The sequence below is a fragment of the Rhinopithecus bieti genome, unplaced genomic scaffold, assembly GCF_001698545.2.
Source record: "Rhinopithecus bieti isolate Rb0 unplaced genomic scaffold, ASM169854v2 scaffold_8783, whole genome shotgun sequence".
NCBI classification, from domain to species: domain Eukaryota; kingdom Metazoa; phylum Chordata; class Mammalia; order Primates; family Cercopithecidae; genus Rhinopithecus; species Rhinopithecus bieti.
The window spans coordinates 2,459,193-2,472,602 of NW_016806197.1; the positions used below are offsets into that span (position 1 = coordinate 2,459,193).

Consider the following 13,410-nt stretch of genomic DNA (forward strand, 5'->3'; position numbering starts at 1 on the left):
AAAATTGTGTTTTTTTTTTTTTTTTTTTTTTTTTTTTGAGACACAGTCTGGCTCTGTTGCCTGGGCTGGAGTGCAGTGGCGCGATCTTGGCTCACTGCAAGCTCCGCCTCCCGGGTTCACATCATTCTCCTGCCTCAGCCTCCTGAGTAGCTGGGACTACAGGCGCCCGCCACCACGCCTGACTAATATTTCGTATTTTTTAGTAGAGACGGGGTTTCACCGTATTAGTCAGGATGGTCTTGATCTCCTGCCCTCATGATCCGCCCGCCTCGGCCTCCCAAACTGCTGGGATTACAGGCTTGAGCCACCGCGCCCGGCCAGCTCAGAGTATTTTAACTATTGTATTGCCGTGACTTTTTCATTTTGTCTCCATTTATTTACTCAAATGGGTTTAGCAAGTTCTTGCTTCATGCCACTGACATCAAATACTCTTTTTTTTTTTTAATTTTTTTTATTTCTTGAGACCAGTTTCACTGTCGTCCAGGATGGAGTGCAATGACGCTATCTCAACTCACTGCAACCTCTGCCTCCTGGGTTCAAGTGATTCTTCCACCTCAGCCTCCCAAGTAGCTGGAACGAAAGGTATACACCACCATGCCCGGCTAATTTTTGTATCTTTTTTTAGAGATGGGGTTTCTCCATATTGCTCAGGCTGGTCTCGAGCCCCTTGGCTCCAGTGATGTGCCCGCTTCAGCCTCCCCAAAGTGCTGGGATTACAGCATGAACCACTGTGCCTGGCCTCACATCAAGTTCTATGGCAGCATGAGCTTGCTACTTTTGTACCTGACCATTCTACCAACGCTCAGCAAACCATTCAGCAGTTCCTCCAGAATCCTGTTCTCAACTCATTTCTCTTACCTTCCCAACCTTGGTATCATCAAATTGCAACCCAGATGCAATGCATACAGCCTGCTCCTAGTAGAGGGTCCTCCTCACTGAAAATACGTAGATACAGATTGGTAGCATTTCACAAATTGGTTTCTAAACTTGTTACCTGGATCTTATAACACAGTTTTCTATTTTTTAAGAAGTATAAATGATGACAGGGTTCCTAGGCTGCTCTTAAAGTTATTTACAAAGGATTATAAAATATTCTATAGTTCTAGCTGAAATTAGGATACAATTCTGTTAATAGTAGCCAATAATCATTTAAATGTAAGATAAAATGACAACGTCTTAATTTTATCTGGAATGCTAGTGTTTAAGTAAAGTAGGTATGATATGAAGGAGAATATAATAGATCCAGAAGAGAACTTCTGGATGTTGCAAGATGTTTAGCAGCTAGAAGCCCTGAATTTAATTATATATATATACACACACATACAATTTATACATACACACATATATAAACACATAGTGTACATATACGTATATGTGTGTGTGTGTATATATGTATGTATATATATACACACACACACACACATTTTTTTTTTTTTTTTTTTTTTTATTTATATACCCCCCCCCCCCCCCATTTTTTTTTTTTTTTTTTTTTTGAGACAGAGTCTTGCTCTGTTGCCCAGGCTGGAGTGCAGTAGCGTGATCTTGGTTCACTGCAGGCTTCGCCTCCCGGGTTCACGCCATTCTCCTGCCTCAGCCTCCTGAGCAGCTGGGACTACAGGCAAACCACCACCACACCCGGCTAATTTTTTGAATTTTTAGTAGAGACGGGGTTTCACTGTGTTAGCTAGGATGGTCTCAATCTCCTGACATCATGATCCACCCGCCTTGGCCTCCCAAAGTGTTGGGATTACAGGCGTGAGCCACCACGCCCGGCCCTGTATCTTTTATTAGAAGACTTTTATATTTTTTCTCCTTCGCTTAGGCTTGTCAAAAGTATCCCCATTATGATTTATAAGCTCTAAAGAGGGGCCTATTTCGGTTTATATGAAGAGATAAATGGAACGAGGGAAGGGGGAAGTGGAAGAGTCAGGCAGGAAAGAAAAAGGTGAGAAGTACTTGAGGTAACCACCCAAGAGAAGAGAAAAAGGGGAAAGAAAGAAGTGAAGAAAGTTGTGTGTAAAGACAGTATCTGAGATGGACTAAACTCTAAACTTTAAGCAGAAAACAAAGGAAGGAAAACTGTGTGTGCACTTACACACACACACATAATTAAAATTTAAACGAAAAAAGAAGGGAGGCTGCTGGGAAACACGTGGGTCAGGCAGGTCCTAAGCAAGCTACCGGGGGGAATTCTGGCTGAGCCTGATGGCTTTCTAAAGCAAAAGACAGCAAAGTGTAGACTCAGACAATGATGCAGACAGGACAGTCAAAAGACATTTGCAATATGTTTAAAAATACTTTTATAATAAAAGCAAACATTGTAGACTATTTGGAAATTACAGAATAGTATGTTTTTAGTTTCCTTTAACTGAACAGCTATGGATAACATCAATAGTTTGGCATTCAAATGTGAAATGCATGGGAAAATATTAGAGTTGTACTATATAAAAAAATTTTCCTGTGCATCCCTTTGAAGAGGGTGTTAAAACATGAGTAATGGCCGTAAAACATTTTATTCACTAAGATGTACTATCACTTAGCTACTTTATCACAGACTGGGTCATTTAGGTTGCTTCTGACTTTTAGGTATTATAATACTAAAATTCCCGTATTCTTTTGACAGTGCACATTTCTAAATTTTTTTTAGATAATTTTAAATTTTTTAAATAAAAATATTTGAAGGGGTTACGTTTGGTGAAGGACACCAGCTGCGGAATTTTTGGCTTTGGCAGATTGAAATCATGGCAGGTCCAGAAAGTGATGCGCAATACCAGTTCACTGGTATTAAAAAATATTTCAACTCTTATACTCTCACAGGTAGAAGGAATTGTGTACTGGCCACATATGGAAGCATTGCTTTGATTGTCTTGTATTTCAAGTTAAGATCCAAAAAAACTCCAGCTGTGAAAGCAACATAAATGGATTTTAAACTGTCTACAGTTCTTAACCTCATCTGTTAAGTTCCCATGCCTGGAGAAGCTATCCCAACTCATCATGTGATAATTCAATTTGTACAATAAATTATGAACCTGGAAAAAAAAAATATTTGAAGGATATAAAATATTTACCAAGCAATACATAGTGGTAGACTGGTTATATCATAATATCTTTGCCAATACTGTTTTATCTGCCAGTTTGACAAATCATATACTGTACTATCGTTTTAATTTGCATTCTTTTGGATTAGACATAAAACCATTTTGTATCCTCTGCTTATTTTATTAAAAATTACACTATATTACCCTCTTCTATGAGATCATTCATCTTTATTTCACCCACACTGTAACTACAAGTCTGTTTAGTGAAAGCTTTCACTTAATAGCTGAGCGCAAGTATCAAAGGCTAAAAACTGTGAACCTGGAGAAATGTGAGCTATGGCAGTCTCTGCAGCAACTTCTTTGCATAAAACAAAATCTTCATGAACTGGGGATTACTTGGGGTTCTGAATGAGTATCTCTAAAGTCCTCATGCACACCTCAACAACTCTGAAGCTTTTGTGAAGACAATCTTTCTTGTAGAAATTTATTTCTTCCTTACACTCTATCTTCTAAATTGAGGTGCTGACTCACACCTCTCCTAAAAAACAATGGAACCATGCCATTAAAGTACACGTAGCATTGTATTTATGTTCCTCTTCTCTCCTAACCAGTAAAGATCTTCTACAGCCTTCCTCATGTCCAGCAGGATGCCAGGTACTCCGAGTTTTAATATACTGGTCATATCAAACATGCAGAATCCATTTAATTCTAGTATCTCATTTTCTAGAAGAGAAAACAATGGTTCAGCTGAGTATCTCTCTCATGGTCAAGGAGAACCAGGGCCAGAACTTCTGTCCTGATAACCAGTCAGTCCACTGACCAATCACACTCTCCTAACTCCTATACAGTAACACGCAGCAGCATTGCTAAGCACTCTAAGAACTAATGCTTCTGAATGAAAAATATAAAAGTCTGAATTTTCAAGTAAATCAGAAAAAGATTAAAATATGATTCATTTCAAAGCAGTCTCTCTGGAAAACTATGCAAATATTCAGCGATGTTATAGTTGATTAAAGGAGTTTTATAATTACTCTTTCAAAGTGCCTAGAGGGCCAGTTTTATACCCCAATTGATATTACTCGTTTTTCCATGCACCTTATTCTTTGGGCTTAAATGACTGTTAGTCATTTCAAAAATTCATATCCAGCTTCAAAGCATCAATATTTGCCATCATTTATGATATTCAAACAGAAGTAAAATTCCAAAAAAAGAGTTCAAAGTGTTTGAAACAATAATGGCATTGTAAGAGTAAGTTCATAACCTCCTAAGGTGTCTATTTATATCCCTTTTCTTTCCAAAAAGTAGCTATGCCACTATTTAGAATACCCAACTCATTTGCAGATGCAAATTGTTTTAAAGGGACATCTCATGCAATCATGGAACTACTGAGAGCCTTCTAAAACTATATTTGGAGAGTGTCCCAAAGATAAGCATATCACATTATACTGAATGTATATTTAAATATTCAGAGAGAAATGTCTTAAAGAGCATATGCCAGAATGTAAATAATGACACCCTTTAAGGGATAAGATTATGAGACATTTTGATTTTTCTTTACTTTGGCTTACAGATTTTCTTACATCACTCTAATGGATATGGGTCATTTATACAATTAAAATATACATCCATACGCAAACACACAAAATAGAACAAAGTACACAGACACTGCAAAATTCCAAGATCCAAGCATTAAAGATGTTTGATCTAAATTTGCACAGTTGATTGTTTAAAAGTTCAAAATTTGGCTCAGGAAGAACAGTACACCTACCCAGATACAACAGGTGCAAGATTTAAAAAGAATGTTGAGATTGGGTTTATCTTACCTCCTCGCCCTTCTGTATAATTTTACACCTATCTATGCAACTCAGAAAGGAATCCTTGCCTTTTCTAAGTGAGCCACAATCTTTCCGAATGCTTAAAGCACATCTCAACAGTAATTACATTGTTGATGACCTGAAAATGGGTCACCCTCACAACTGACTGAAACTCTCTTATGCAACCTTCCTCTGGAGGAAACAAGAACAGCTTGTACAAATATTTCAGCTAAATCTACTTCCCTAAGAGAAGATGATACACATTTGTAGGCATTATCAAGTCTTGAAAGCACACAGAAAGGCAAAAGAAAAAATTATGAAGAAGTTAAATTAGCTGAGTCATTTGTCCAAACCAAATTTCATATTGCATCATTAATTTAAGAAAGCATGCAGGCTTTCTGTGTCATTAGTTAATAAATAAGCAACACCTAAAGTTTAGACATTATTAACTAGAAAGTTATGAGGAGATAATCATATTACCTAGAAAAATACATTAAGATAGGTCTGAGAAATAACTACATTTCTACAGGATATGAAATTGCATTTCTATAAGTTCACTGTTAGTTTCAACAAGCTCTACTGTTTCCTTTCTGACTAGGAATGTGCGGTTAACAAAACCAGACTTAGCATGCCAGTTTTTAGCCTTTAGGTAAGTAGGTATTTATGAAATATATCTGAATGAACTTGCATGGTTTGGACTTCTATAAAGGCTTTAAATTCATATCACTAAACAGCATAAGAGTTTTAAATGGCTGAATAGACAGAAACACCCTAAAGTTAGAAGATGAATAAACTGGGGACAGGGAACCACCAACACAACAGAAAAGTCCTCTCAAAAGGAGAGGGTGTAAAGGCGTATACATTTCTACACCTATACAGGTGCTAAGTCAGATGTGCTCGGGTGTTGAACCTCACAGCTCCAGTCCCACTTTACCATTCACAATGCTGAAACTTAGAGGCCCCTGTAGCAAGAAATAAATTTCTGATTCAATTGGTTAGGAGTAGGGGTGTAGTGGGGGGGTGGTCTAGACTCCAAAAGATCGGGCATTACTTCTTAAGACAGCCCACAGCAGCTGGGCGCAGTGGCTCACGCCTGTAATCCCTGCACTTTGGGAGGCTGAGGTGGGCGGATCACAAGGTCAGGAGATCGAGACCATGCTGGCTAACACGGTGAAACCCCGTCTCTACTAAAATACAAAAAATTAGCTGGGTGTGGTGGGGGGTACCTGTAGTCCCAGCTACTCGGGAGGCTGAAGCAGGAGAATGGTGTGAACCCGGGAGGCAGAGCCTGCAGTGAGCTGAGGTCGTGCCACTGCACTCCAGCCCGGGCGACAGAGCAAGACTTTGTCTCAAAAAAAAAAAAAAGAAAAAAAAGAAAAATAANGGCTCACGCCTGTAATCCCTGCACTTTGGGAGGCTGAGGTGGGCGGATCACAAGGTCAGGAGATCGAGACCATGCTGGCTAACACGGTGAAACCCCGTCTCTACTAAAAATACAAAAAATTAGCTGGGTGTGGTGGGGGGTACCTGTAGTCCCAGCTACTCGGGAGGCTGAAGCAGGAGAATGGTGTGAACCCGGGAGGCAGAGCCTGCAGTGAGCTGAGGTCGTGCCACTGCACTCCAGCCCGGGCGACAGAGCAAGACTTTGTCTCAAAAAAAAAAAAAGAAAAAAAAGAAAAAAAAAAAGACAGCCTACAGCAGTAGCAAAATGTTTGAACTCTGGCAATTCTGAACATGAGGCTTAGTCTGTCAGAGAATGCTCAATATATTACAATTTTATTTTTCTTACTTAAAATTGGTCAATATTTTATAATACTTTAAAGACATGTATAAAGTAAAGCAAAAAAAGAAAAGTTGGTTTAAATTAACTAAATTACTACCATTCTACAGTCTCCAAATATTTAAAGGTGTCAACCTTCAATCAGATAGATCTGTCACTGAGTGCCTCAATGGGGGTGACAGGTAAATAACATCACCCATCAAGGTAAAGGGAGATGAAGGTGAGGAGAAAGTACCTTTTTGTACAACTCCACTGAGGTTTCTATTCTTTCTTCTGCTGTTTAGGGGGCTGAAAAGACTGGAGGTGGGAAGACTACAAAGGGTCATTTAATTGTAAGGTACTCAGAGTTGGACTGAACAAAAAAGCAAAGTAGGATCTAGGGAGGATTTCTGAAAATGATAGGATTAAAACACATACTATATAACATTCATTCTTGCAATCTGGCATTCAAAATTAGACTTAGGATATGTTTATTATTTTCCTGCTAACAGCTTAAAGGACAGTGGGGCCTGAAAGCTGGTTTAATCTGACATTGAAAGACAGAAATCTAAAGTAATGATCATTATAATTATGCAAAGGGTATATTTAAATGTCTTCTAACACACTATAGAAGTTCCCTCCAGAAGTCACTGATTAATTAACCAAAGCCAAAAAAGGAAAAATTCAATTAGATAGCCATTTCTGGAATTATCTCCCCTGAAATGCAGGATTTTTTCCCCCTTAGATTTCAAAACTCTCTAAGGAGAAAAACCAAGTAGTCACATACCTATAGATGGAGATTTGAAAGGGTATTTATCAGGTAGGTCCACTCTAACTTTCCATACTCCGCCTTCATATGGTGCTGAAATAAAAGTAAAAATGTTCATCAGAACTGCGTCTCCAAATTCGAAAATAAATCTGAGTGTAAATTAAACATTACCCCCTAATCTTCTGAAAACCTTCCAAATTAATTCCTTCAAGAGTCAGGGATCTATTACAATCAGTAGGTGCACCATGTTCAGATTAAGATACTTTTCTTGGGAAGATCCAGAGTTAAAAAATAAACAGATTCATTCTCTCCTGCAGTTTACTTGATTCTTCAAAAGTACTAAACACTATTCAATTATTTGGTAAGTAATAGCCATGTTACTTTCCCTCGTATCTCAATAAACCCCATATTCATCCCCCCTCCAAGGACAAAAAGAAGAAAACAAAAAACATTTCCTGGAAACCATCCACGTGGCCATCCATAACAAAACCCAGAATTTACAACTCACGTCTAGTACTGTCACATAGAGATAAAGAGAAAACTACAGTCGGCCCTCTATATCTGCAGGTTCCACACTCCTGGATTCAACCGATCACAGATAAAAAATATTCAAGAGAAAAATCCAAACAATAATAAAAAACAATACAATTAAAAATAACACAAAAAAAATACAAAAAGGCCAAGTGTGCTGGCTCACACCTTAATCCCAGCACTTTGGGAGGCCGAGGTGGGTGGATCACCTGAGGTTAGGAGTTCAAGACCAGCCTGGCCAACATGGTGAAACCCTGTCTGTACTAAAATACAAAAATGAGCTGGGCACCTGTAGTACCAGCTACTTGGGAGGCTGAGGCAGGAGAATTGCTTGAACCCAGGAAGTGGAGGTTGCAGTGAGCCACGATCGTGCCACTGCACTCCAGTCTCGGTGACAGAGTACGACTCCTTCACTTAAAAAATAAATAAAATATAGTATAACAACTATTTACGTAACATTTGTATTGTGTTAGGTATTACAAGTAATCTAGAGATAATTTAAAGGACATGGGAGGATGTGTGTAGGTTACATGCAAATTCTATGTCATCTTATATAGCAACTTGAGCATCTGTGAATTTTGGTATGAGGTGGTCCTGGAACCAATCCCCTGCAGATATCAAGGGACGACTATATATAAAGTAATTGTGATAAGAGAAATATTTCCTCACTGGTTCCAGAGTCCAACTAAACTTGCTTTTCAGAAACTATGCATGCTACCATCTGTCTCTGATATTCTATTAAGAAATAGAGTAAAAGACTGTAATAGAAGAACACATACCAACACATGTACTTACTTCCTTGTGGTCCATAAAACTTCACTACAAATTCATTGAGTCCTCCCAGGATCGTAACCTCATGTTTACTCTCAATGCTAAGGTGGATGGTAAAGGAAATTACACAGGCTTTACAGTACCTGGCAGAATTACCAATAACACTCCCAGGATATGCCACTTAAAGTGTTACCAAAATTTGGCAGGACATTGATGAAATATACATAATAATTCTGGTAGTTTAGGAGGCTATATACTCTTGTGAGAAGAATACACATGAGCTTTGGATTCAGAGACAGCTGTTCAAATCCCAGGACTGCCATTTACTGAGTTTTTGAGCCTAGCCAAAATAATGTCAATTTATTTCCTGAGTCTTTGTTTTCTCTTTGCAAATTGGGAAAACAGCATTTCATAGGATTTCTGTGAGGATTAGACAGGTTAAACATGTAAAATGTGTAAGACTGCATTTTGCCTACATACATAAAAAACTGGCCAGACGCAGCAGCTCATGCCTGTAATCCCAACACTTTAGGAGGCAGAGGCGGGTGGATCACCTGAGATCAGGAGTTCAAGACGAGCCTGGCCAATATGGCGAAACCCCATCTCTACTAAAAAATACAAAAATTATCCAGGCATGGTGGTGCATGCCTGCAGTCCCAGCTACTCGGGAAGCTGTGGCAGGAGGACTGCTTGAACTTGGGAGGCGGAGGTTGCAGTGAGCCAAGATCGCACCACTGCACTCCAGCCTGGGTGATAGGGTAAAACTCAGTCTCAAAAATAAAATAAAAAATATACAAGAAAAATACGTGCTTAATTTTAGCTTTTCTCTCCCTTTCTACCCTCTCCTCCTCAATCTATCCCTAATGAGTCTGTCATATAAACCCAGTATTCCCTTTAGTCAAATTCAAATGTTCACCAAAATACAAATTCCCCTACACTGGAAATGCTATGCTCCTAAAACAAGGGATTTACTAAAGAGAGGTCCTACAATTGTCTCCTTGGCTTATGGAATAATCAACACAGTTAATGATACAACCTTGCCACAAGCAGTACTGCCAAATGCAAAAGACCAACAAAACAAAAAAAAATTTTTTCAGATCTCATCCAGAGCATTTGTTTTCACCGCCCCCCAAACTCCACCTTCTTCAGACTTGCCTCGAGGTTTGGTATGCTTCAGGGCTCTAATCACAGAGGGGTAACATGGCTGTACTCCCTTCCTCTAAAACTTACCTACCCCTGAGATCCTTGCCCCTTTAAGGTGCTAAGATTCAATTCTAGAAACCAAATTAATCCATATTAGAAGAGAGGACTACTGGTTTAAAATCTGTTCTATGTATCTGCTTTGTGGTAAAATCCAAAAATGATTCTCTCAGTAGGAATTTTAGGTGACAGAGGCTTTGGGAAGCTCTCAAATCCCACTGTAACATTAAAAAGGAAAACATGATAGACCGGTCTCATATTTCTCCATCGGCAGTGCAAATTATATACTGTTACACAAAATAGAAACATTTAAAAAGTTTTAATAATCTCATATTTTTAAAGATCCGAAATTAAATATTTGGCACTCCAAGACTGTGTCCAACGGGACACAGAACTGACCGCAAGAGGCCAGGTGTAATTCTGGTAAAGTCCTTGCTCAAGAGCCCTGAATAGTATCCACAAGAGGTATGTAAATAAGATAGTTCAGTCTAGGCTAATTTGATCTAATTCTTTTCTAAATGATAACTAACTACCTTTGAAACATGCACACTGAAAGGATTCAATACTGTCCATATAGGAAAATTGGCTTATTTCTTGCTTGGTCAAATGACACATGCATGCCTACTCTGACCAGTCACCCCGTGACATCCTGCAAAATATTCCAAAGTTAAAGTTAATGTAATAAGTAAAAGTATAACATGTTTAAAATTTTAAAGTTTTTTTAAAAGCATCCTTGTGTCAGGTTAAAAAAAAAAAGCAAATCCAGTTAAAATAAAATTAAATATCAATAATACAGTCCTTAAAGAAAACAGACATGGAAAACACTTCTATACTGTAAAAGACAAAGGACAAACTAGGAAGACAAAAAACGTGGATTTTTAAAATAAGTTACTACAAAGCAATAAGAAAAAAATACAAATACCCCAACAAAGAAAAGGCCAGAACATCCAAGTCAAGAAAACTGAAATGGGTAAAACTGAAGTATAAAAACGTCCAACTCATTAAAGAAGTTTAAAAGATACTTTTCATTATAAACAATGAAAACAACAGAAGAGCTGAATAAAATCCAGTGTTCAGTGGACTATGAATTAGTACTTCTGAGGACAAATCCAGCACTATATCCCAAAACTTAAAATGAATTTACTCTTCTATTCAAATTTCACTTATATGAAGCTATTTTTTGAAAACAGTCAGACACTGCTGGTGGGAGTGTGATATGGTTTCACCCACTTTGAAAAACTGTTGGCAGTACTAAACCTGCACATATGCATACCCTATGCCTGTCAGTGCTACTCCCGGAGATACGCCCAATACATATGGATAGTTACATTCACCGAAACCCATGTTTAAGAATGTTCACAGGACTATTTGTAACATCCAAAAATTGGAGACAATCCAAATGTTCATCAATGGCAAAAAGAATAAGCTGTAGTATGTCACCCAAAAGAAAATTACAAAGCATTAAAAAAGAAAAATAGACTGGGCACAGTGGCTCACACCTGCACTCCCACAGTTTGCGGGGCCAAGGCAGGCGGATCACTTGAGATCAGGAATTTGAGACCAGCCTGGCCAACATTGGTGAAACCTTGTCTTTACTAAAAATATAAAAATTAGCTGGGCATGGTAGCGGGTGCCTGTAGTCCCAGCTATTCAGGAGGCTGAAACAGGAGAATCACTTGAATCCGGAAGGCAGAAGTTGCAGTGAGCTGAGATTCCACCACTGTACTCCAGCCTGGGCAACAGAGTGAGACTCCATCTCAAAAAAATGTAACTAAAAAAAAAAAAAGAAAAAAGAATGAATTTGATACACATAAATGTATGGGTTTTACAGATTTCATCAATGAATTACAGAAATAATTTCTCTACAAAAATTAGCCAGGTGTGGTGGTGTGCACCTATAATCCCAGCAACTCGGGAGGCTGAAGCAGGAGAATCGCTTGAACCCAGGAGGCAGAGGTTGCAGTGAGCCGAAATTGCACCACTGCAGTCCAGCCTGGGTGACAGAGTGTGACTTTGTCTTGAAAAAATACATTAAAAAAAAAGAATAAAATTTCTGTACTTTTGTATATATGTTATTCTTTAATAAAAGTTTACAGAAATACATGTTTCTGATAAATCTGTGTATATGTTTACTGGAATATTTGAAGTTTAAAAATGGAAACAGTCTAAACACTTATTATTAAGAAACTGGTTCAATGAATTACTGTTACTTTTTTTTTTTTTTTTTTGAGCTAGAGTCTCACTCTGTCATTCAAGTTGGAGTGCAGTAGCATGATCATGGCTCACTGCAGTCTCTACCTCCCAGTGATCCTCCCACCTCTACTTCCCCCTAGCTGGGACTACAGCGGGCACCATCACACCAAGCCAATTTTTTTTAGTTTTTTGTAGAGACAGGGTCTCTCTCTTTGCCCACGCTGGTCTTGAACTCCTGGGCTCAAGTGATCCTCCCACCTCGGCTTCCCAGAGTGTTGGGATTATAGGCATGAGCCACCATGCCTAGCCAGGTGAAATGACTTATAAGCCATTTACACAATAGGTGGCTGGCTCCACTGGCTCATACCTATAATTCCAGCACTTTGGAAGGCCTAAGGCAGGAGGATTGTTTGAGCCTAGGAGTTTGAGGCTGCAATAAGTTATGATTGTACCACTCTACTCCAGCCTGAAAGACAGAGTGAGAACTTCTCTTAAAAAAAAAAAAAGCCAAAAAACACAAACTATATGCAGTAGGCTACTAGTAATGTCTACTAGGGCCCTTTCCAACCAGAGCTCCACTAATGTATGTGGTGTCTGTTCAACTTGGGTATCCAGAAGAAGTCAACTGAATTTAGTTGTACAAAGATATTCCAGCCCTTAAAACTGACAAGGATAATGAAAGAACGGAGTAGTGCAGAAGATTAAACGACTTTAACAAAAGAAGTCTTAAACTAATTTTATAACATAAAAATCCACAGATGCAGCATTCTCCATTGATAAGAACTAATTTGCTATGAATGACACTGATCTACAGCAATTACTTTTAATCATTTAAAATCACGAATTGTCCTCGTGGATGTCACTTCTGGGAAAACTGAAGATACCTTTTCTATCCTTTACCTGGATGTGATAAAACGAGGTTCCTTCCATTTTGTGGTTTGTTTGGAATTTAGTCCAAACTCACATCCATTTTATAAAGAAGATTCTCTAAGCCTTCTCTTTCCCATGATCCCCAATACAGCCCACATGCCAGATACAATGGGATTGTTTTTATATATCACATCATAAAGAGTTCTCATAGTCTACCTCATATGAAAACCCAAAAGCAAACTGAACTAAATCTTTAAAACTTTTACCAAACTGGTAAAATGAGAAGCTATGCTAACTTTATGCTGCCTTGGAATGGTACAGACACTAAATGAGATAGAAAAAAGAATTTAGGTTTAGTCTAAAGAAAAACACTGCAGGCCGGGCGCGGTGGCTCAAGCCTGTAATCCCAGTACTTTGGGAGGCCGAGACGGGCGGATCACAAGGTCAGGAGATCGAGACCTCCTG

The 13,410-nt window shown here is 38.6% G+C and overlaps 2 protein-coding genes across 2 annotated transcripts in view; one reads left to right on the forward strand and one right to left on the reverse strand.

Moving 5' to 3' along the window:
* UBE2H (ubiquitin conjugating enzyme E2 H) overlaps positions 1-13,410 on the reverse strand; it is a 123,647-nt gene that overhangs the window by 45,028 nt on the left and 65,209 nt on the right. Inside the window, exons 2-3 of the mRNA XM_017875046.1 lie at positions 8,707-8,783; positions 7,399-7,473 (exon numbers count right to left, since the gene is read on the reverse strand). Of these exons, the coding sequence (XP_017730535.1) occupies positions 7,399-7,473; positions 8,707-8,783 (152 nt within the window). The remainder of the gene's footprint in view (positions 1-7,398; positions 7,474-8,706; positions 8,784-13,410) is intronic.
* On the forward strand, positions 2,685-3,043 carry LOC108531558 (up-regulated during skeletal muscle growth protein 5). The gene has a single exon (XM_017875047.1). The coding sequence runs from the start codon at positions 2,742-2,744 to the stop codon at positions 2,916-2,918; it is 177 nt and encodes a 58-aa protein (XP_017730536.1). The 5' UTR covers positions 2,685-2,741; the 3' UTR covers positions 2,919-3,043.

Bases quoted from the DNA above. Each gene is read 5' to 3' on its own strand.
- LOC108531558 (XM_017875047.1), top strand. From the start codon at position 2,742: ATGGCAGGTCCAGAAAGTGATGCGCAATACCAGTTCACTGGTATTAAA.